The sequence below is a fragment of the Raphanus sativus genome, chromosome 5 (genome assembly GCF_000801105.2).
Source record: "Raphanus sativus cultivar WK10039 chromosome 5, ASM80110v3, whole genome shotgun sequence".
Taxonomy (NCBI): Eukaryota; Viridiplantae; Streptophyta; class Magnoliopsida; order Brassicales; family Brassicaceae; genus Raphanus; species Raphanus sativus.
In genome coordinates, this window is record NC_079515.1 from 26,095,771 (window position 1) to 26,119,648 (window position 23,878).

Here is a 23,878-nt window from a genome sequence, read left to right on the forward strand (position 1 = left end):
AGGGCGCACGGTAAGAAGCTTTCATGGAACAGCGTATGTTAGCATCCCACTAACTCGCGCATCTCATCTTTTACCTTTCTTCTCTCTATCATTACTGAGATTAGGGTTCTTCTTCCTCGAGGCCAACTCTTCTCATTATATCTCTCTCGGCGGCGAATGTCTCGCAGCTTTTAAAGGCTTTTTTTCTCTGTCTCCGAAAAATTCGACGGCACAGTGTCTTTCTCTCATGGATCCTTCGAGAAGGCAATTGAAGGACTCGCGTTACGCTAATCTCTTCGATCTCGAGGTCCGTACGGTCTCAAAGTTTCATTCTTTCTGATGTTTCCTTTTTGATTCAACAACTGTATGATGAGAATGTAGTTTTTGGTGATTGCGTGCTAAAAAAAAGTTTGAATCTTTGCAGCCGTTGATGAACTTCAGGATCCCGAGACATGAAGATGAGACTGATTACTATGGGAGTAGTAGCCAGGATGAAACTAGAGGCAATCAAGGTACTAACTTTATTAGGTTTTATATGTTTGGCACTTTTGATTAATTTTTTTGTAATCTGTGTTTGACTGTTTGGTGATGATGAAAGGTGGGTTAGTAGCAAACTACGGCAACGGTGTTAAACCGGGGATGAATTCGAGTGCCAAGAAGAGAAAGCGGTGGACAGAGGTTGATGATGATGTAGAGGATGGTGATGATCATAACTACAGTCGACATGTTACCGAGGAGCATTACAGAGCAATGCTTGGGGAGCATGTGCAAAGATTCAAAAGTAGGTCCAGGGAGTCTCGAGGGAATCACGCGCCTCTGTTGGGTGTTCCGGTGCGTAATAAGAGCAATGTGGGCATTAACAGAGGTAGGAACGATCACCACAGGAGATTCTATGACGTGGACACCTCCTCGAATTTTGCTGCTGATGGGATTCCACAAAGGCGTGGAAGCTATCGTGAATCCAATATTACCCCCAAAGTAGCATATGAGCCTTCGTATTTGGATATTGGGGAAGGTGTTGTCTACAAAATCCCTCCGAGTTATGACAAGCTGGTGGCGTCATTAAACTTACCAAGCTTTTCAGATATTCATGTGGACGATTTCTACTTGAAAGGAGCTCTGGATCTGAGATCATTAGCTGAGCTGATGGCTAGGGATAAAAGGTCTGGAGCTAGAAGCCGTAATGGAATGGGTGAGCCTCGACCTCAGTATGATTCACTTCAAGCTAGAGTGAAGGCCTTGTCAGCTTCAAACTCCAGCCCTAACTTCAGCCTCAAGGTGTCAGAAGATGCAATGAACTCTGTCATCCCAGAAGGAGCTGCTGGAACTACTGCACGGACAATACTATCAGAGGGTGGTGTTTTACAGGTCCATTACGTCAAGGTTCTTGAGAAGGGGGATACATATGAGGTTTGGGTCCTGTGGCAATAAATTTTCATAATTTTGTATTATTCTTCCCGCCTCTGTCAACAGTATATGTTTTTCCTTTAATTGTTGTTCAGATTGTTCAACGAAGTCTGCCTAAGAAGCTGAAGGTAAAGAATGATCCTGCAGTAATTGAAAAGGCAGAAAGGGACAAGATTCGAAAAGTTTGGATCAACATTGTCAGAAGAGATATACCAAAACACCATAGAGTTTTCACAACGTTTCATCGGAAACAATCAATTGATGCCAAAAGGTTTGCAGATGGTTGCCAACGAGAGGTAATTGAATTTGACTCTCATATTATGGCTTTACCTACTCATTTAAATTGTAAACTGTCATTCTCTTGCATTTCATCTTAGAGTAAGTTCTCATTTGCTGTTACTTTGAGTTCACAGGTGAGGATGAAGGTGGCCAGATCATTCAAACTGCCAAGGAGTGCACCAATTCGCACCAGGAAGATATCCAGAGACATGCTGCTATTCTGGAAGCGCTATGACAAGCAGATGGTACATTTTTCATTCTCCATATACTCTGTAGTACGCTTACAGGCTGCTAATTAGATCTGATTACACATTCTGCTGCCAAATTTATTTTATCATACATGCTTTGTTTGCCCTTTTTCATGGATGAGGACTTAAACAGTACTCACAACTCTATAAACTTGGCTATAGAAAGGGATGTAGTGATGCTATAAAGAATTGATATCGAATGTTATTATGTCATTCTTGTGCTGGGGTTCGTTTGTATGGTGCACTTGAATTAATTTCACTATGTTGACAGGCCGAAGAGAGGAAAAAACAGGAAAAGGAAGCGGCAGAGGCATTAAAACGTGAACAGGAGCTTCGAGAGGCACAAAGGCAGCAACAGAGGCTTAATTTTCTTATTAAACAGACTGAACTTTACAGTCACTTCATGCAAAACAAAACCGATGCAATGCCTTCCGAACCCCTGCCGATAGGAGATGAAAATCTGGCTGACAAAGTAATCCTGGAACCTTCAGCAGCAAAACTTTCTGAGGTGGAGGATCCTGAAGTTGCTAAAATGAAGGAAGATGCCCTGAAGGCTGCTCGAGAGGCAGTGTCAAAGCAGAGAAAAATAACAGATGCATTTGACACTGAATATATGAAGCTACAGCAACCTTCTGACATGGAAGGACCATCAATTGATGTCTCAGTCTCGGGCTCGGGCAATATAGACTTACATAACCCGTGAGTTTGTGTACTTGTTACCTCATTTTATCTTCATGATTTTAGAATGCTAAGCCAATTAATTCTCTCTACATGCAGATCTACAATGCCTGTCACATCAACAGTTCAGACTCCAGAAATGTTTAAAGGAACTCTAAAGGAATACCAAATGAAAGGCCTTCAGTGGCTAGTGAATTGTTATGAGCAGGTTCTCTCAACTTCATCTACATTTATTATTTCTTGTGGACTTTATAGAGGAATGGGTTACTAAGATTGTTATTTATATGTTCCAGGGTTTGAATGGCATTCTTGCGGATGAAATGGGCTTGGGTAAGACTATTCAAGCTATGGCGTTCTTGGCACATTTGGCTGAGGTAAATTAACTCTTTGTCATTTTTATCCTTTGTGGTTTATCTATTTTAAAACTCCTTCATCCTCTCACACAGGAAAAAAACATTTGGGGTCCATTTCTTGTTGTTGCCCCTGCTTCTGTTCTTAACAATTGGGCTGATGAGATTAGTCGTTTCTGTCCTGACTTGAAAACTCTTCCGTATTGGGGAGGGTTACAAGAACGGACAATTTTACGAAAGAATATCAATCCCAAGCGTATGTACCGAAGGTAACGCCTGTGTGATGTTTTTTTAAGGTTATAATGATTTGTGTTTGACCTCTGCTTATTCTCTCATAGGCTTCGCAATCAATATATCTTCTTTGCTATTTTCTGAAGTTACTCTGTTTACTCCCCCACTTTTTCAGGGATGCTGGTTTTCATATTTTAATTACCAGCTATCAGCTATTAGTAACTGATGAAAAGTATTTTCGCCGGGTGAAGTGGCAGTATATGGTACTAGATGAGGCCCAAGCAATCAAAAGTTCCACAAGGTTCTTACCTTTCCCTCGAGTCAGTTGAATCAGGGTTGCTTGTTTTCGCAATGATCATCTTATTCCATTCCACTCTTTAGTTTTCTTTTTACCCCGTTGTACGTTCCTGAACATGAGAATGTTACTTTTGTTTGAATTAGCTTGTAGATCTCTTGAATGCTTAATTCTTATGCAAGTTCATTTTCCCTTTTTGTTTGACAGTATAAGATGGAAGACCCTGCTTAGTTTCAACTGTCGGAACCGATTGCTTCTGACTGGTACTCCAATTCAGAATAACATGGCGGAGTTATGGGCCTTGCTGCACTTCATCATGCCAATGGTGTTTGACAGCCATGAACAATTTAATGAGTGGTTCTCAAAAGGGTATGTACTATTTTCTTGTTTGATGGTCATGTAAAAGTTTGTACTGAACAATATAGGAAATTGTTTATGATACATGATCCGTATTGATTAACAGAATCGAGAATCATGCTGAACATGGAGGCACTTTAAACGAGCACCAGCTTAACAGACTGGTGAGATTTCACTTCAAGTTCTTTTTGTTTCTGTCTGCTTCTTTTTTTTGTTTGCTAGGGTCCTTGAATAGATTCTTGCACTATGGTTCCGCTTTCATTACTATCCTTTCCATCTTTATTCCTGTCGAGAATTTAAGAAACACGACACTCATGTGTATGCATATGTCATAAACGGAAAGCTTCTGCATTCTTGTTTCTAACTGGCAGCCTTTTATTCCTTCCTTTGCCTTTAATCTAGTTACTCACATTTTCCTTATTTTCCGAAACAGCATGCAATATTAAAGCCATTCATGCTGCGACGTGTCAAAAAGGATGTGGTTTCTGAGCTAACTACAAAGACGGAAGTTACAGTACACTGCAAGCTCAGTTCTCGACAACAAGCTTTCTATCAGGCTATCAAGAACAAAATTTCTCTGGCTGAGTTGTTTGACAGCAACCGTGGGCATTTTAATGAAAAGAAAATATTGAATCTGATGAATATCGTCATTCAACTTAGAAAGGCAAGCTCTCTTGTCCCCTGCGTTCTCATATACATTATTCAACATGAAGTTGTATCTATCTCTCAAACTACATATGTGCAACACTGTGGCTAATGGTAAAAATATTTTTCTGCAAGTCAGGTTTGCAACCATCCAGAGTTGTTCGAAAGGAATGAAGGGAGCTCGTATCTCTACTTTGGAGTGATGTCCAATTCCCTTTTACCCCCTCCCTTTGGTGAGCTAGAGGATGTACACTATTCTGGTGGTCAAAATCCCATAACATACAAGGTGAAGTTCAATACCTTATATAAAGTGTCAAGGTCGACAATATCTTGTAGTATCTGACTGCATCCTGACGTTGGTTTCTATCTTTCAATTCTCTTTCAGATACCTAAACTCCTAGAGAAAGAAATGCTCCAAAACTCTGAAACGTTTTGCTCTTCTATCGGGAAGGGCTTATCAAGAGAATCCTTTCTGAAGCATTTTAATATATTTTCACCAGAGTATATTCATAGGTCAACACTCCCATCTGATGGTAGCGTAGATCAAGCAGTTAGTGGAAGTGGAGCATTTGGCTTTTCCCGTTTGATGGATTTATCACCATCAGAAGTTGGATATCTGGCTTTGTGCTCCGTCATGGAAAGGCTATTATTCTCTATACTGAAATGGGAGCGGCAATTCTTGGATGAAATAGTAGACTCTTTTATGGAATTCACAGATGATGATCTTAATGGAGATAACATCACAAGAGTTAAAACCAGAGCTGTCACAAGAATGTTGTTGATGCCATCAAAAGTTGAAACGAGTTTGCTGAAAGGGAAAGTCAGCACAGGCCCTACCTGTCACTCATTTGAATCTCTAGTGATCTCTCATCAGGATAGGCTACTTTCAAATATCAAACTCCTACACTCTGCGTATACGTTTATCCCCAAAGCCAGAGCTCCACCGGTATGTTTTCTTTGGCTTCTGAAGTTACAAAACACTAACATGGGTAGTTTCCTTCCTACCAAGTCTTCTCAGCCATGTTTTTGAACTTTTATTTTTCAGGTAAGCGTTCATTGCTCGGACAGAAACTCTGCATACAGAATTACAGAGGAAATGCACCAACCATGGCTGAAGAGACTATTAATCGGATTTGCACGAACCTCTGAAGCTAATGGGCCAAGGAAGCCGAGCAGCCTTCCACATCCTTTAATCCAAGAAATTGACTCAGAACTTCCAGTTGTGCAACCTGCGCTTCAACTGACGCACAGAATATTTGGTTCTTGCCCTCCAATGCAAAGTTTTGACCCTGCAAAGTTGCTCACGGTAGTTTCTTCTCTTTTGCATCTTCTTTTTTACTATGAGCTCTTTGTTTCTTACCACAAAAATTGGATCCTAGGACTCTGGGAAGCTGCAGACACTTGATATATTATTGAAGCGGCTTAGAGCTGGAAATCACAGGGTGCTCCTCTTTGCACAAATGACAAAGATGCTGAATATTCTCGAGGTTAATACAAATGAATATATGCTTTTACGTCTAACGTCGACATAAGCACCTTTTGATTTACATTTCGATTTAATTTTGTATGCAGGATTACATGAACTATAGAAAGTACAAGTACCTCAGGCTTGATGGATCCTCCACCATCATGGATCGCCGAGATATGGTTAGGGATTTTCAGCAAAGGTAGGAATAAACTCTCACATGCCTTATTCTTTTTAACCAGTGAAGCTTGCTGTGCACAAGTGTAAAACCCTATTAATGGTCTGCAGGAGCGATATTTTTGTGTTCTTGCTGAGCACTAGAGCTGGAGGACTTGGTATCAACTTGACTGCTGCTGACACAGTCATATTCTATGAAAGTGATTGGAATCCCACCTTGGATTTACAAGCTATGGACAGAGCTCATCGTCTTGGTCAAACAAAAGATGTAATTGATTCTCTCTGTTTTTATTCTGTGCATTGATCACCAATTCTTTTTTTTTTTTTTCAATTTATAATCAAAACTTCATGCTGCTAGTGAATAAGCATCTGCTGATGGGATTTGATTATTTTCTTTCTAGCCTGACTTCTTCTGAAAACCCTCTCTTTTTATAGGTTACTGTTTATCGGCTCATCTGCAAGGAAACAGTGGAAGAGAAAATATTGCACAGAGCCAGTCAGAAAAATACAGTTCAACAGCTTGTAATGACAGGAGGTCATGTACAGGGTGATGATGTTTTTGGAACTGCGGATGTGGTATCGTTGCTTATGGATGATGCAGAGGCAGCACAACTAGAGCAGAAATTCAGAGAACTACCATTACAGGTATAGGGAGAGGACAGCATTGTAGTCACCTCTAAGTAGTTGGCAGTTCATAGTTAAAAAAAATAAGGTAACTCAAAATGAATTCTAGATTCAGACATTCGTTTTGTCTTTACAGGTAAAGGACAGGCAGAAGAAAAAACAGCCAATGAAACGAATCAGAATAGATGCTGAAGGAGATGCAGCTTTGGAAGAGTTGGATGATGCTACCGAACGTCAGGATAATGGGGAGGAACCTGCTGACCAAGAACCGGAAAATACAAAACCTAGTAACAAAAAGGTATATATGCCTTGCTTTCGCCTTTCTCATAACCAAGTGTGTGTCAAGTCTCCGATCCATCTTATGATCTCTTATCCACAGCAAATTTAAAAAAATGATAACACAATGAGTTGGTCTACTTATTGAGCCTGCCTTGGTACTAGTTTGATACCCTTCTAGCTTGAGTATATTACTAAATGACGTGTGATTTGCAGAGGAAGGCTGCGTCAACTCCGAGAGCTAGAGTTCCTCAGAAAGCAAAGGAAGACGAGAATGGTGAAGGAGATGATACTCCTCTTCAGCCTCAGAGAACAAAAAGAGTAAAGAGACAAACAAAGAGCATAAACGAGTCTCTTGAACCTGTCTTCTCTGCATCAGTTACTCCAACAAATGGAGATTTCAACCCAAGTACCTCTAATGCAGATGGTTAAAGCTTTTAATAGATATTAACTCCATGCAGATTTTAGTAAACTTGGTTCCTAGCTTTTGAACTAATTGTACAGATTTTAATAAGTTTTTAACCCTACATCGATCTAATGGTATGTACATTTATAAATATTATTGTCGATTTATAGTTTGAGAACGTCTCCGACTTATATCTTTATATTTGACTCTCTAATATCTTTTTTTTTTGTCAAGAAGACTCTAATATCATTTATAGACGGGATAGGCCATAAGAAACTGTGCAGCTAGCAGTTAAGCAATGTCTGTTGATGATCTAGAGGACATAGTGTAGTTTGCTATTTTCCTCTACATCAATATGAAAAAAAGAGAAATTTACTATGAAGACCCTAGAATTTCTTTTATCACAAATATGTCACTCAAAGGTCAAATGACCAAAATGATTCATTGAAAAAAACAAAAATAAATACTTTGTGAGACACAATGAATAGGTAACATTCTATTAGATTGGACTTCTCTTTTCTTAGAATGCTCATTGGATGCTGTGAATCAAGAAAGAAATTAAGCTGCAAATGCACGTTCAAAGTTTGCAATAGACGGGATTCATAATTTATCTCACATATATAAACGCAGGCATGTAGAGAAACCACCTCCACTCAATTTTCTAATTTTGTCTCTAAGTCAGTTTCTCTAAACTTTCCTCACACGAATTTTTACAAAAATTGTTCTGACTTTCAAGCGAATTTAACAGTTCTACTCTCGTTTTCATGCAGATTGTCTTCATCTTGTATCTAGATTCTAGTTATTAGGTAAGTTTCTTCTCGATCATCCACATATATGAATTTCTCCATTCATATCATCGTCTTGTTTAACTCAACTAGGTCAATTTCTTCTAGCATCTACGTGTGTAAGTGTTCTTTTCTCGTGTTTGTCTGATCAGTCTTGTTCTCCATGTTGAATGATATTTGTTAGATTGATACTGAGAATTTGTTTTGATTGAATCACTTTGAAATAGTATTATAAGGAAATGATGTTATGTCGTTTTACAAGATGTTTTGGAAGCCCGAGTGAAGAAGTGGTGGTGACCAACCAGTGGCGAAGCCAGGAAGTTTTTTCAAGGGGTGCACCAATAATAAAGTAAGAGATATTAAATAAATTATTAAAATATTAAAAACCAAATATTAAAAACAACATTATTGTGTAAAAAATCTAACATTTTATAAAAGCATTCTTCTTTCACTCATGGCTTGAAATCGGATCAACACTTCTTCGTTTGCGACATCATCAAGCAATTCTTTTTCGATAAAACAAATGAGATAATCACTTAAAAGATCATCCCCCATTCGATTTCTTAGAGCTGTCTTCACTATCTTCATTACAGAGAAGCATCTTTCAACACTTGCAGTAGCAACCGGCAAAGTCAAAACCAACTTCAAAAGCCTATAAACCAAAGGATGTGCAATATGCTTTTGCGTATCTACCATGAGAAGAGAAAGATCTCCAAGACTCTTCAGATTTTTAAATCGCTGATCATGCCGTACATTGTCGATGAAAATACCAAGTTGTTGCTCAAGAGATAAACAGTCCATAAAACTGAAGTCCTCTGGATAGAACTTAGCCAACTTCACCAACTTTGACTTGTCGAATGCCCGAAAAGCACCAATAGGATTTAAGGAAGCCATACAAATAAGCAGCTCAGTGTTTACCTCAGTAAAACGATCGTTGAATTCCTGAAGTTGCAAATCCAAAGTTGCATTAAAGCAATTAACCTTATAGTGATGCAAATTAGTGATGTTGGTTTTTTTCCTTGGCCTCCGAGAATCGATAAAACCTTCTTCCATATCGAGCATCTGAGTATCATGTTTCTCACAAAAAGAAGAAACTGTCAACATTAGTGAATCCCATCCATCATCTCTTACTCTCTGTAACTCCCGCTTAGTAGATTCTACTAGTGACATAGCATTCAAAATGTCTTGATCTTTCCTTTGCAAAACCATCGATAGATTCTCACATATTCCCAAAATAAGTAACATCAGATGCATATAGAACACACAATCAAATGTCTGAACATATTTGAGAAGACCATATGCCTGGCATCTCTTAGAATCATCTGCGCCATCCTTTTCGATATACTCAAGAACTTTAATAATAGTAGAAAACAACCCAACCAAACGCAACAGCGTTTTATAATGAGAGCCCCACCTTGTAGTTCCAGGCCTTCGAAAAGAAATTTCTTGATTCTGTCCTTTCCCAGTGTTAATGTCACCACTAGCAATTCCAGCATTTATCTCGGCTCGATAATTTTCCCGGACTTGATCTTTTCGTTTGCAAGAAGCTCCAACCACATTCAATAACATAGAAACCATATCAAAGAAATCAGAAACCTCAAATATCTTTTTCGCAACAGCCACTACAACCAACTGGAGTTGATGAGCAAAGCAATGAACATAATATGCAGAGCTGTTTTCTTTAGAAATCAATGATCGCAGGCCATTAAACTCTCCTTTCATATTACTAGCTCCGTCATAACCTTGTCCTCTCACTTTTTTCAAGCTCAGACCATACTTAGCAAACAACTCATCAATAGCATGCTTCAAAGATAAAGAAGAAGTCTCTTTCACATGGACAACTCCAACAAACCTTTCTTTGACTGCTCCTTTCTTATCAACAAATCGAAAAACAACAGTCATCTGTTCTTTGTCAGACACATCAGCAGATTCATCTACTAATAGACCAAACACTCCGTTGTCAATTTCTTCAATAACAGATTTCACTACTTCTTCTGCAAAAGCGTTTACAATATCCTTTTGAATCTCTGAAGAAACCATCTTGTTATTTCCTGGAGCATTCTCCAAAACAACCTTTTTTATAACATCATTGTGATCAGCTGTGTATTTCAGAAGTTCTAAAAAGTTTCCTTTGTTAGAAGACTCTTCTCCTTCTCTATGACCTCGAAAAGCTAATCCTTGTCGCAATAAGTATCTAGAAACATCAACATAAGCATTTAATCTGATACGATACTCATTTTTCATCGCATTAGTCTTCTTGTACATAGCATGTACTATGGATTGACCTTGATTCATCAAATCATCACACTTCTTGACAGCATTATTGTGAGAACTGTTAAGTTCTCCTACATGGAAAGATAACCTATCAGGCTTATGCCAATTCGAGAATCCATCCCTCACAAATCCAGGATACGCATCATCTCTAAACAAGTAGCAACACAAACAATAAGCCTTTTTCTCCGATACACTATACTCTAGCCAATTACCATACAGACCAAACCAAGCTGGATTAAATCGTCTCATTTTACCACCTATGAGTCTCTTTTCAAAGTTATGACCAAGTGGTTGACACGGACCTCTAAGAAGGTATTTGTGTCTTACCTCATCGACTTGATTTGCATTATAATCCTTGATATTTTTTCTTTTAGCAGGATCCCACGGCAAATCATCAGTATTATTAGATGGTAAAGTGTTATCAGATGGTGAAACTGATGCTTTTTTGTAGTACCGTTCCATTGATTAAGCTAAGAAACTAAAAACATAACATAAATCAAAATGTATAGTCTATCAAAAGTATTATTTATAAAAATTATAAGCATGTAAAACTTGCAAACTATCAACTCTAATCAAGAATAAAGCCTCTATCTATGATCTTGGACTTGTATGACTGGAACAAAAAATTCAGATGCTATTTAAATAATTACTAATCATAGACATTGACATTGCTGGAACAATTGAACGATTCAAAACATAATTGCACAAATATAAAGAATAGTTAATTAGTTACCAGTTTTGTATGGTATACAAGAGAAGAAAATTCTCTCAATTTGATTTGATGATTTGCACTTGCAGTTGCACGTTGAAGAAGAAGCTTGAGCGATTAAATTTTGTATTAAGCGTAGACATAATTTAGAATAGTTAGGTTTAACAAAAACTGTAGAGAATATAATTGGGCTTTGGAGTTAATTGTAATCTGTAATGGGCTAAGTTATTTTTTCTTTTTATTTTCATTAAGGCTTTGATGCAAGCAAATTTTAGTGGGTGCACAATTATAAATTCATAACAGTTAACACTAATTTTTTTAAAAATTGGGTGTGCACGTGCACCCTCACTCCACTGTGTAGCTTCGCCAATGTGACCAACGCCTCAACCTTTTTTGCTGTTTTGGTCACCACCACTTCTTCACTCGTAATAAGTAGACCAAACTCATAGTGTTATCATTTTTGTAACACCCAAAACCTTTACAAGATGTTTTGGAGGCCCGAGTGAAGAAGTGGTGGTGGTATTGTACTTTCTGCTCTCAGTTCCTGATTCAGCCATAGATTTCTCATGCCTGTCTTAATTGGGAATTACATGGGTTTTACACACATTTGCGAGATTTAACAAGGTATTGATTAGTTGCGTTCCCAAAAAAAACAAGGTATTGACTAGCTGCATTTGGCTTGAGAAACAAGTCTACAGTAAGCTGCATCATCTTGATTGTCTTAATGTAATTGATCCTTAGTTATTTATTCACTGGCTTTAAGCAAGGAAGGGTATGCGTGCAGAACATATAGACATAATGTGAAGAAAGTTTAGGTGTCTTGCTCGAGTGGTGTTTCTAGGGCTTTACTGAATGCTATCCTGAGCTTTGTTTGATTGGGTCAAACATTTGGTTGTAACCAAAGGATTTAACAAAAAAAATGTTCTTTCACTTTCCTCTTATCTTGATTTCCAAAAGAGACCATCGAAATCAACAATCCAGATAACAAGACAAGTAGTCAAAAATACATTTATTGATGACACACAAAGACAAAGAAAGAACTCAAAAACCCCGGTAACGCATGACGTGTTAGATTTTTTACATACTTAAATCAGATCACTATCATGGAGAATAAAGAAACAAAATTCAAATATAGGACGTAGCAAGCATACCAAGAAACTGGGTCATGCAGAGTCAGATGGACCAGAAGGAAGCAGCTCGTATCCATCGTGATGACTGTTGGATTCAACCGGGATGAATTTAAGACCAACGGCTAGAATCATGCTTATGGAACCAATCAAAATGCAGAGAAGCCAATGTTGCCAGCTCAAAGGAACAGTGCTTGCAAATGCTCCAAGGAACTCAACAATGATCACTTGGAATCCAACTGTTGCAGTCATCACAGCAACAAACACCCAGCTGTTGAACATTCCTTTAAACACGTTTATCTTCTCTATCTCTCGGCTGTTCACCTCGTTAAACACCTGTTTTAGCAGCAAACGCATTTTAGTCTTCTTATTTTCTGAAACACTTTAAGTAGTAGTGAATGTTGTTATTTGTTTTACCTGGCAAAAGACGAAGGAGTTAAAGATGATGGTGTTGAGAACGGCTGTTGAATCTGGACCCTCGAGGTTGAGGATTTGTTTGCCAGAAAAGTTTAGAATGCCGAGGACGATTAACTGATAAATGCTTTGACCAATGATGTTTCTCCACATGGCTCTGGTGATGAAGCTTGCGGTTCTACCGATTGGTTGACGTTTCATTAAGCCTTCGTTTGGAGGTTCGGTTGCTAGTGCTAATGCACCGAGTGTGTCCATGATCATGTTGACCCAAAGCAACTGCACCGCGGTGAGTGGTGCAGATCCTAAAAGCAAAGAGACAAAGTTTATGATCAGAGCAACAATCATTAAGTGAAGTTGAGTGTGTGTTTGGTTTTACTTACCTGTAATGCAAGCAGATACAAAGTTGATGATCAGAGCAACAACATTAACAGTTAGCTGGAACTGAACGAATTTCTGGATGTTGATGTACACAGCACGTCCCCATCTCGCCACATTCACTATCGTTGCAAAGTTGTCGTCCATTATGATTACATCAGCATTCTCTTTGGCAACCTGAGAGTATGGAACATTCAATAGTTACCGATTTGCCAATGATAAAATAATCAGTAACAGGGAAGAACCCAAAGGCTATAACTAACCTCTGTTCCAGCTATTCCCATGGCAAGTCCAATGTCAGACTCATGCAATGCAGGAGCATCATTTGTTCCATCTCCAGTCACCGCAACTACCTCTCCAATTTTCCTCAAATTGTTGACTAGTGTATGTTTGTCCAACGGTAAAGACCGAGCCATCACCTGAAGTAAGAGAGAAGAGATTATTCTAAAATGCTAATAAACATTTAAAGAGAGAGATGAGAGGATGAATGATTCATTCTACTAATCTAAATCAGAACCTGGATTTTGGGTAAAATGGCTCTCATTTCATGTGGAGGCAAATCACGGAACGTTGAACCTTCAATAGCTACACCTCCTGCAGTAAGAATTCCACATTCCTTTGCAATAGCTTTGGCCGTGCTTAGGTTGTCACCAGTTACCATACGAACAGTGATTCCAGCATTTTGGCAAGTTTGAACGGCTTCTCTAACACCGGGACGAACTGGATCCTTGATTCCAACAACCGCAACCAAAGTATAGCCACCATCAGGAAGATCCCCACTTGGAGCTTCATCAAGATCTGTGTAAACCAAGCAAAGAGTCCTCAGAGCCTCTGAAGCAAATTCCTCTATGACTTCAGAGATTTTCGCAATCTTCTCTTCAGATAACGGAACAGACTCTCCGTTTGAATCCACAACCTTCTCGCACATCTTTAAGACAATTTCAGATGCACCTTTGCAGAAAGCGCGTACACTGCCACCAGAATGAGATGTAAGAACTGACATTTTCTTCTTGTCTGAGTTGAAAGGCTCGATCTTGAGTATCTTATGTTCTCGGCGTTGAGTTTCAACGTCACCACCCAAAAGCAAACCAAATTCCAGTATGGCTCTTTCAGTAGGTGATCCCAGGATCTGAGTTTTTCCTTCCTTATCCTTCACGACTTCAGAACCTGTATTCTGAAATATGGCCTGGATAAGGAGATTCTTAACTTGTTCAGATAGGTTCAGCTGGAAATTTTCCTCATTCCTCTCCTTGACATTTTCACATATCCAAACTTTGTTGACTACCATGTGGTTAGTGGTCAAGGTCCCTGTCTTATCCGTGCAAATGCAGGTAGAAGAACCCATCGTCTCACAAGCAGACAGATGCCTCACAAGTGCCCTGTCCCTCATCAACTGCTTCATAGCAAATGCAAGACTTAAGGTCACAGCCAAAGGTAAGCCTTCAGGTACAGCAACGACTATGATGGTTACAGCAATTGCAAAGTAGTCAAGCAGAGCCAATGCATCTTCAGAAGACCACTCAGCGATACTGCCAGAAGTGGCTTTGTCTATAACGAACCTTATGCACAACACCACAAACGTGAGCACTGCAAATCCTAAACCAATCTTACCTATAATTGTAGCAACTCCGTTTAGCTTCACCTGCAGAGGGGTCTCATCCTCCCCACCTTCACTTAGAGTTTCCATCAACTTTCCCCACTCAGTCTTCATACCAACGGTAGTCACCAGCATCTTTGCAGAGCCGTTTTGGACTTTTGTTCCCGAGAGCAGAAACGGCTTCTCTTTATTCACGTGTGATGGTTCACTCTCTCCCGACAAACTTGACTCGTCTATCTCAAGATTGTATCCGGATATAAAAATCCCATCAGCTGGAACTCGATCCCCTATAGATAGATGAACCACATCTCCAACAACCAAGTCATCAATGGAGACCTCTTGTCTATTCCCATCCCTAGTGACTTGGATATTAATCTTCTTCTTCTCTCTATCCAAATCTCTGAACTGCAGAGATTGCCTGTAGTCACTGATAGCAGTAACCATGACCACCAAGATTATACTTAGCAAGATCCCCGTCCCATCATACATTCCCTTTGGAAATCCTTCTGTGGCAACTCCCACTCCTATGGATACTACAGCGCAGACCATAAGGATGATAAGAGTAACATCTTGAAGCGCTTCCCAGACAAACGTAAAAAATGATCTGGCTGGTTTCTCAGCATATCGATTTGGTCCGTAAATTTTTTCTCTGATGTGTAGTTCACTAGAACGGACACCTTCACTGACAGAAACAGACACTTTCTGAGCAATTCCCTCAGCTCCTCCATTGCTCTTCAGACTCTTCGTGTCATGATTGCGAACCATAGAAGCAAGTTCATCTGGTTCAACATAAAATCCTGCTTGTTTGACCTCATCAGTGAGTTTGTATTCTGTCCGTGCACCAGCTGAAGAAATACAAAATGAACAAAAAAGGATTACAAAATCATAAACCCATTCAGTCATCAATTAAATACTGCAAATCATGCATATCTGAAACTCAGCATTGGATATTATTACCATCAATGAACTGAAGAGCTGCCTTTTGAACATAGAAGGCAACCCGTATCTTTTCCTGGTTATGAAACAAGGAAAACGTGAGCTGATTTGAAGAATACTACAACGACTAAATCGTTGGCCCAATTAATATTTACCGTGCAGTCAACATATTTATGCTAATTAACAGTATGAAAACATTCAAACTTCAATAAAGATTAATAGCTTAATTGCTTGCACTATGCTTTCTTAGGCATGAGAGGATATTAAGCTTTCTGCCACACCAGCTAAACTGTTATTGTAAGTCAAAGTCTTAGTAATCTAACAAGATACAACCCGAGCCAACACAATTTAAAAGGAGTAATTTGCCTTTGAAGCTAAAACTCACTAACATGTCATATGCTATTACTCCAAAATTAAACCTTTTACTTTGCAAAATTTTCATACGTTATTATAGTCAAACAGCCTGCTATTTTGTTCAGTTGATTACAGAACTGTCAGTGTTTCGATTTCAACGGGAATAGAAAAATATGACCCCAAAGAACTGTTTATTTATTCAAATTCAGGCAAGTGGACATATAAAAGATGATAATGTCATTCTCTCCACGAAATTTCCTCGAAATTGACAAAAGCTGAGGTAACTCAACAACAAGTCAAAAAACATCTAACAACTATATGAACACTGACTGAGACAGGTTAATTATGATTAAAACAGGTTTAGAGTGGATCATTAGTTATCACACTGAGCTATAAAAAAATAAAACTTGTAACGATTGGACGCTTAAGTCAAAACTGGTTGATTTAATTTAGACACACGTAAGCATGAGCTAAGTTAATATATGATATAGACATACATACAGTAATAATAAAGAAGTCATCTGTTACACATTTGATGATCAATTATCCTTGAGGAATATTCTGTAAGACTAAGCGAACCCTAAAATACGCGTCACTTTTTTGTGTTTGGTTGACTGAAAATTTTGAATTTTTTTTTGCTGAAATGAAAAAAAAAATTATAGGATGTACAAAAAATAAATTATTAAAATAATAATTTTTGGATTTTGTTTTGTAAAATATAAAATATGATACCAGATTTTGGATCTTTTCACAATATATAACCAATTATTTTGGATCTTTTAGTTGCAAATCTGAAAGAAGAAGAAAAAAAATTAACAAGAGAATATTGAATGGATCATCGATGGAAGCATTTCTCATATCAAACAGCTCGTGATCTGTTAGTAGTGTATAGTCGAAATGAGATCAGATACTATTTTCCCCCGGAAACCAAACATTCTCCAGAAATCAAAATCACAGAGTCAAAATCTCACGAGAAGAAGGAAAAAACAAAAACGGACCTGGATCTGGCATCTCTTCTTGTCATTCTCAGCGAGCGTTTCGAGATTGCTGATCATACGGAAACGACGAGCTCGGTTTTTGACGATGGATACGGATGATCTCCATCGCTGCCGAGCTTCCAGCGACGGATTCTTAGGGTCCACCTCGAAATCCTTCAGGAGATTAGACATTTTCCCCCCCTAGAAAAATCACTCTCTCTATCCGTTTACTTTCTTCTGCTAGAGATCGAGTCGTTGCTAAACAGAGAAATCTTCTTCGCCGGCGCGAAGGAAGCTAAAGAGGGGAGAGAGAAGAGTGAAGAAGAGCCTCTTTCTGTTTCTTTTATGCTAACTCTCTGGCAAACGTGCGTTTTTAGTCGGGTTATTGGGTAAACATTCGGATCGGGCCTCTTTTTCGAATCAAAGTGGGTTTCGGTTTTTATTTGACGCCATCCAAGCTTGAATCAAAGTCTTTGCTTAGAGCATCATCAACGCAAGTTGTTTAGAGAGAGTGCTTAGAACAAAAATATTAAATAAATAAGTGGGCCCCACAAAAAAACATAAGCCACACACGATTTGTTGTTAGTTTAAGCAGCGTTGTTTGGTGTTTTCGCGGGCCCCACCGACACGTGGTGGCCCGCGATTGGTCCTTTTTAATTTTTTTTTTTTTTTAAAATCACACAAAAAAAAAACGAAAAAAAACTAAAAAATTTAAGCACCTCTTTTTTAGCGTTCTGCGTTGATGATGCTCTTACGTCCTCCTTTCGTGGAGTATTATTTATTATTAAATCATTCTTCTATTACGAAAATTTATTGAATTTATAAATAAATGTCGATATTCAAGATCCGACCCGATCAATCGGCCCAGTGTTAGTTTTTTCTATAAATATATGAATGTTGAATGATATTTCTTTTTTTTAGGAGAAATTCTATAAAAATACCCGAACTAAATTTTGTTAAGTTTTTAATACCCAAACTTTTTCAATACCCAGTTTAATACCCTTTTTTTTCAATGAAATTGTATTAGAAAAAGAAAGAGAGTTTAGCCCGTGGGCCGGCCCATTACATATGTTGGGATTTTGAGAATGAATTTGGCTAAGGCATCAGCCCGCCCATTCTCAGCCCTATTGAAATGGAAAAACATTAACTCGACAAACAAAGACGACGATTCTTCGATATCCCTTAGGATACCATAGATCTCCTTCTCAAACAGCTTATCGTTGATGGCCCTGATCAGGGTTTGGTTATCGGAGTAAATCCGGAGGTGGGTGACGTTTCTCGCGGCCGCTGCGTTGATTGCTTCTCTTAGTGCTAGGGCTTCAGCCGCAAGAGGTGAGATGACGTTGTGGTGGATTAGCGCATCCTGCGCGATGATCAATCGAGATGAGTCCTCCATGATCCATGCCAGTTCGGCGGTGAGTGATTGCTTGTCCCAGGCGGCGTCAGTTCTACAGACGGTGGTGGCGATTTGATTGTCATGTGATGGGGCTGATCGAGGTATATTGATCCTTCCTCTCTGCGCTTGTCCTGTTTTTGCTTGTAAGCTTGATTGAGCTTGAGCTTGTCCCCATTCCCTGGCTAATTTAATTCCTTTAATTGCCACTTCCTCTACTGTGTAGGTTTTGTGTTCGAAGATGACCGTATTCCTGGCTGTCCAAAGAGCCCAGAGAATCCATGGTAGTATGTTGGTGGTGACTCCGAAAGGAGGGAGGCCTCTCACCTTTCTGAAGGCTACCAGTGCTTCTTTGATAGTGTTCAGAGCATCAATGTTGATACCCAGTTTAATACCCTAACTAATTATTTTGCTCATTTTAATACCCAAACTTTTAATATTATTCCCACTTTAATACCCAAACTTTATTTATTTTAATAAAAATATTAATAAGTTTCAATCAAAACTTAAAAAATCTCAAAAATCTAAGAAAAAAATATTAAAAATTTTAATTTCATTTTTAGATTTAGGAAAGAAGGTAGATAAACCATGGAAAATTTATTTTTTAAAAAATAAATGAATTTGAAAGATAAAAATAAATTTCGTTTTTATTTCAGAAAACAAACTAAATACAATATTTAAAACTTAGAAATTTTATTACAAAATTTAATATTTTACACTATTTAGTTACTTTTATTTCTCAAACACTGAAATTTCTTAGAATTTTCTGAGTTTGTTTTGTAAATTCTAGAGATTTTTTAAAATTTTTGTTTGAAACTTATTAGTATTTTTATTAAAATAAATAAAGTTCAGGTATTAAAGTAGGCACAGTTTTAAAAGTTTAGATATTAAAATGAGTAAAATAATTAGTTGGGGTATTAAACTGGGTAGTGAAAAAGTTTAGATATTAAAAAGCTTAACAAAATTTAGTTCATGTATTTTTATGGAATTTTCCTTTTTTTTTAATACACTATGATCTACAAAATAGACGTGCCTATTTTCATGAACAACCCGATCGTAAATACATTACTCTGAGAATCGTATTGTATCGTTCAATGCTACTTCTCATCACGTTACCTTATGTCAACACCTTTTATATGTTCATTTTTTTTACTACGAGTATATTATGTTCATATAATCATATGTTAATGTTATATAGTTGTTTCTTTCAAGTTTACCGAGTTAACAAATTCTACCAAACCATGTTCTAACTAAAATTTAGAAGCTATCAGATATAGACACTCGTATTTGTTCGTAGATGATTAACCGAACTGTGAATTCAAATTTTAGGAGTTGGAAAATTAAATAAAAACTGAATCTATGTCTGATGGATAGATTATAGAGATTATTATATCACAAGCGTTTAGTAAATTATATGGATTACTGCTTTGAAGGTGTGTGGACGCACTATAACACATGCCGCCCAACTTGCTATGTTGTAGGGGCTGACTGGTTTTCCCGCTACCACCCGCAAAAACAGCTTTTGCGGTTCATAGCGGTTGTTGGCGTTTCGAAACAATCACAGAAAACGCTACAAATCGCTTCAAACCACTCCGAACCTCTTAAAATCAAAAGCTGGTTCCAGCTACCGTTTGCAGTTGCGGACGGTTGCGGGAAGGTAAATTTTTTTCTTTTAAAACAGAATAAACAAAAATAATACTAAAAATATCCAATAAAATTTTTAAATTTGAAATAATAGAAATTGTAAAATGTATTCATATTATATTTCAATTTATATTATAAAAATTTAAAACTAAAATATTTTCTATAAATTTTTAAAATTTAATAATATGATTTTATATATATAAATTTATATTTATCATATTATAATTATTTTAATATTTTTATAATTACATAAAATGTAAATATTATTAAATTATTATTTAACAGATGTTGCGTTTAGTAGTTTACCAGTCATAAGAGTCCCGCAAATGCAACAATTTCTAACAGCTGTACCAGTCGTACAAATCTCTAGAAAACGTTTAAAACCGCAACCACTCGTATCCGCAAACTCCCGCAACCGCAACCGCAACCGCTGCGGTTACACCAGTCAGACCCTTAATAGAATCCTCACTTTATGAGGCTGCGCTGCCTTGCCTTCGTGTACCACCTTCTCTATCTCTTTTATCGTCTTCCAGTTTTCATTCTGTCTTTTTACGATTCTTATAACTTTTAAATTTTATTACACATTCTTCTCAACCAAATACACTGTATAAAATATAACTTTACAAATTTTGCTGACTACTTGCAATAATTAAACAAGTGAGAAGGCAACAAAAGGTGGTCGACAGACTTAATCTATTGGTTAAGTTTTGGGATACAGTTTCGGTACAATCCAATGCTTAAATCTAGCTCTTCTGTATAAATTCAGGTTTATCAACAAGTTGACAAATAAAAACCACGTTGATCTCAAATCTGGGTGCCTTTAAAGAATCCATATATAAAAAAATAGATCTACACAGACATCTTTAGACCTGAGAACAATCATACTTCATAAACAATTCTTTAAAAAAAAGAACTCAAGAGAATGTAATAGGTGGTCATATTAACCCATACTCCCTCCGTTTCAATATAGTTGATGTTTTAGAAGGATAATTTTGTTTTAAATTAGATGAAGTTTTGAGATTTTAAGGTTAACCTTAACTTTATTGGAAACTGTTCAACCAATTAGATTTAACTGTTTTTTTTATTATTGGTTAGTTGATTCTAAAGTAATATTTTTAAAATATTTTTTTTAGAAAAATCTAGTTTTCTAAATCTTTGTGCAATAAGGCAAAACATCAAGTATTATGAAACAGTGGGAGTATAATATATATAAGGATATGGTATAATGTGAGTGTGAATTTATTAATGTATTTTAGGGTAGCTCCATAGTCAGAAAATGCATTTAATATATTAATGGAGGGATTCATTGCTGTCCACTGGCTTGCCATTTGCCAACCATGGCTGACCCAGTTTCTCCAAATTAGCAAGTCTTATTTAACAAAAAAAAGTATTAGGTCTAAGGTCTTGTTACCACACAAATATAGTAACAAGGCTTTAAATTGTATTAATTCATCTATATATTTATTATGATACTAACTGCCCTTGCCGAGAAACAAAACCCCCTCCCCACTATTGATATCCACCAACAAAGATCTTTCATGATCTGTTGTTTTGTTAGTATTTTAAGTAAATTGGCCATTACAGACAACAGTTGACACAATGAAGAAGCACCGATAGAGAACATGCTAACCATTCCATTACAACCTACTGGATCATAACATTTCTACGAACAGAGCGAGCTTGTTAAGAAAAATGAATTGTTAGGAGAAACTGATGATGTCACTGCAAACCAATCAAGTAGCTATGCAAATTTTTAATCTAATATGAGTCACAACAAGAAATGCTCTCAGATGATTATAATCATTTCTTTTATATTAGAAGAAGTTAAGAGCACATGGCGGGAAGCCGGGAACAACTCACAGCTTTAAAGACTGAAGCTTCTGCAGTACTGATATTACTCTTCCTTGATTACGGTAGTGAAAAAAGAAAAGTTGGTTGGGACACCAACAGGCACTAGTCCAACTCGGTAACAAGTAAATTCTTACTTCAATGCATCTTGTAGTTAAGAATCCAAGGTTTTTCGAACTTCTTTTTGTGTGTTTGGCTAAAATCTGGTACATAATATTTAAATGTAGCAAGAGTTTTACGAGGAAAAGGATGGTTAACTACATAAGCAATACACCACCACATGGTTACACATTTTTTAGCAAAAGAAATGTATCTAAAACTTTTCTACATGAACTATATAATTCCCATGACAACATCAATAAACTATCAAATGTTATGTTTCTAACACTATAACCATCATTTTGTTGGCAAAAAAGGACGTCAAATTTGGAGTTCGACAACATCTGATAAAAAATTCGTCAACTAAATTTCTTAAAAATTTCTATAACACATACAAAAGATAAAACAAAAACAAAATAAATGCAATGCAACACTAGGCAACCAAATATATGTAAAAATGTCTCAAAACACTATTAGAAGTTGACGGATTTGAAGTCTGACACATGTCTTAGCTCTCAAACTAAAGGCCCCAACGGTATTGGGCCTGTCAAGCATTCAGTAAAAGCCCAAGAACTGCAGAAGAAGTCGACCGTTGCTCAGCCCCAATCTTCAGTCTTATCGTCTTGTGCAAAAGCGTTCAACGCTCAGCTCCGTGGTACAATCACGCCAGCTCATGGGATCATTGCAACAAACAGATTTGAGGTCCTTAACAGCTGTATCGTCACGTGATGACGATTGACTGAATGGATAAGATCCAGACCTATCAAATGTGTATATAAAGATGTAAAGGCTCACTCTTGTATTCAAGTTGAAAACAGTGAAAATAAAGTTAAAGTTTTCCTCTTCTCTTGTCTGGTTTCTTGCGAATCACATGGTATCAGAGCCATGGATGAGCAATCAGATACAGTTTCCGCTCCGTCATTGAGCATTACCCAGTGTGTTACTTTGAAGCTCTCGTCGTCGAACTATCTCCTTTGGAAGACCCAGTTCGAGTCGTTTTTGTCAAGTCAATCGTTGTTAGGGTTCATCAATGGTACCTCTCTCCGTCCTGCTCCAACCATCACGCGTCAAACCGGAGATGAAGTCACCGAAGAAGCGAACCCAGAGTTTGTCAAGTGGATTCGCCGTGACCAGTTGGTCATGGCTTGGTTGTTTGGTTCTCTTACAGAGGAGGCTCTTCGGTCAGTGTACGGTCTCAACACAGCGCAGGAGGTCTGGCACAGTCTCGGTCAAAAGTACAACCGAGTATCTGCTACGCGAAAGCTTGATCTCCAGCGCAAGCTACAAGGTATGACTAAAGGCCAGAAATCCATGACTGAGTATCTAGGAGATGTGAAAGGTGTGTGTGACCAGTTAGACTCGATAGGATGTTCAATAACAGAGCAAGAGATGATTTATGGTGCATTGAGTGGTTTGGGGAAGGAATATGAATCTATATGCACTGTTATTGAACACTCCATGGATTCAGTCAATCAAATGAGTTTTGATGAAGCGGTGTTCAAGCTTGTTGCCTTTGATGATAAGCTCAAGGCTTATGCCCAAGTGGCTGAGGTCAGTCCACATCTGGCTTTTCATGCTGGACGTGGATACAGCAGCAGAGGTCGTGGAAGCTACAGAGGTGGTTATCGAGGCAGAGGAAGCTCGTCTTACTCAATGAGAGGCAGGGGCTTTCAGCAGCAGTTCTCAGGAGGATCCGGCGCAAACAACAACAACAGATCAGTCTGTCAGATTTGTGGACGTCCGGGTCATACAGCTCCACGTTGCTACAATCGATTTGATCAAAACTATCAGTCGCCAGAAGCTGTTCACAATGCACTTACAACTATGCGTCTATCTGATCAAGAGCAACACTCAGGAACTGACTGGTATCCAGATTCAGCAGCCTCTGCACACATCACAAACAACGCCAACCAGCTGCAGTCCTCTGCT

The 23,878-nt window shown here is 37.9% G+C and overlaps 3 protein-coding genes across 5 annotated transcripts; 1 reads left to right on the plus strand and 2 right to left on the minus strand.

Moving 5' to 3' along the window:
• Positions 1 to 4: 4 nt before the first annotated feature.
• On the plus strand, positions 5 to 7,538 carry LOC108862532 (chromatin-remodeling ATPase INO80). Of its 3 annotated transcripts, none has more exons than XM_018636693.2 (22): positions 5 to 286; positions 404 to 491; positions 590 to 1,389; positions 1,482 to 1,682; positions 1,800 to 1,910; positions 2,185 to 2,612; positions 2,691 to 2,799; positions 2,885 to 2,965; positions 3,038 to 3,210; positions 3,348 to 3,473; positions 3,675 to 3,836; positions 3,931 to 3,988; positions 4,258 to 4,488; positions 4,609 to 4,755; positions 4,855 to 5,415; positions 5,515 to 5,775; positions 5,849 to 5,956; positions 6,042 to 6,136; positions 6,223 to 6,379; positions 6,547 to 6,756; positions 6,872 to 7,033; positions 7,228 to 7,538. In XM_018636693.2, the coding sequence occupies exons 1-22, from the start codon at positions 227 to 229 to the stop codon at positions 7,441 to 7,443; spliced, it is 4,545 nt and encodes a 1,514-aa protein (XP_018492195.1). In that variant the 5' UTR covers positions 5 to 226; the 3' UTR covers positions 7,444 to 7,538. The 3 variants fall into 3 exon arrangements, with proteins under 3 accessions (XP_018492195.1, XP_018492193.1, XP_018492194.1); XM_018636691.2 differs by having other exon boundaries at positions 6 to 286; positions 578 to 1,389; XM_018636692.2 differs by having other exon boundaries at positions 6 to 286; positions 587 to 1,389.
• Positions 7,539 to 8,631: 1,093 nt separating this feature from the next.
• On the minus strand, positions 8,632 to 10,938 carry LOC108858621 (uncharacterized). The gene is made up of 2 exons (XM_056985808.1): positions 10,488 to 10,938; positions 8,632 to 10,379 (listed from the first exon to the last, which is right to left on the minus strand). The coding sequence occupies exons 1-2, from the start codon at positions 10,936 to 10,938 to the stop codon at positions 8,632 to 8,634; spliced, it is 2,199 nt and encodes a 732-aa protein (XP_056841788.1).
• Positions 10,939 to 12,179: 1,241 nt separating this feature from the next.
• Positions 12,180 to 17,432, minus strand: LOC108862337 (putative calcium-transporting ATPase 11, plasma membrane-type). The gene is made up of 7 exons (XM_018636434.2): positions 16,987 to 17,432; positions 15,656 to 15,710; positions 13,619 to 15,543; positions 13,365 to 13,520; positions 13,107 to 13,278; positions 12,730 to 13,028; positions 12,180 to 12,648 (listed from the first exon to the last, which is right to left on the minus strand). Exons 1-7 carry the CDS (start codon positions 17,155 to 17,157, stop codon positions 12,349 to 12,351), a joined length of 3,078 nt encoding a protein of 1,025 aa, XP_018491936.1. The 5' UTR covers positions 17,158 to 17,432; the 3' UTR covers positions 12,180 to 12,348.
• Between the last annotated feature and the right edge of the window lie 6,446 nt (positions 17,433 to 23,878).

Bases quoted from the DNA above. Each gene is read 5' to 3' on its own strand.
- LOC108862532 (XM_018636691.2), top strand. From the start codon at position 227: ATGGATCCTTCGAGAAGGCAATTGAAGGACTCGCGTTACGCTAATCTC. The intron at 1,911-2,184 runs GTACATTTTTCA...CTATGTTGACAG, and splicing joins AGCGCTATGACAAGCAGATG to GCCGAAGAGAGGAAAAAACA. The intron at 2,613-2,690 runs GTGAGTTTGTGT...CTCTACATGCAG, and splicing joins AATATAGACTTACATAACCC to ATCTACAATGCCTGTCACAT.
- LOC108862337 (XM_018636434.2), bottom strand. From the start codon at position 17,157: ATGTCTAATCTCCTGAAGGATTTCGAGGTGGACCCTAAGAATCCGTCG. The intron at 13,521-13,618 runs GTTCTGATTTAG...CTCTTACTTCAG, and splicing joins CCATTTTACCCAAAATCCAG to GTGATGGCTCGGTCTTTACC. The intron at 13,279-13,364 runs GTTAGTTATAGC...CCATACTCTCAG, and splicing joins TGGGAATAGCTGGAACAGAG to GTTGCCAAAGAGAATGCTGA.
- LOC108858621 (XM_056985808.1), bottom strand. From the start codon at position 10,938: ATGGAACGGTACTACAAAAAAGCATCAGTTTCACCATCTGATAACACT. The intron at 10,380-10,487 runs GTCAATCCATAG...TATTGCGACAAG, and splicing joins TGATGATTTGATGAATCAAG to GATTAGCTTTTCGAGGTCAT.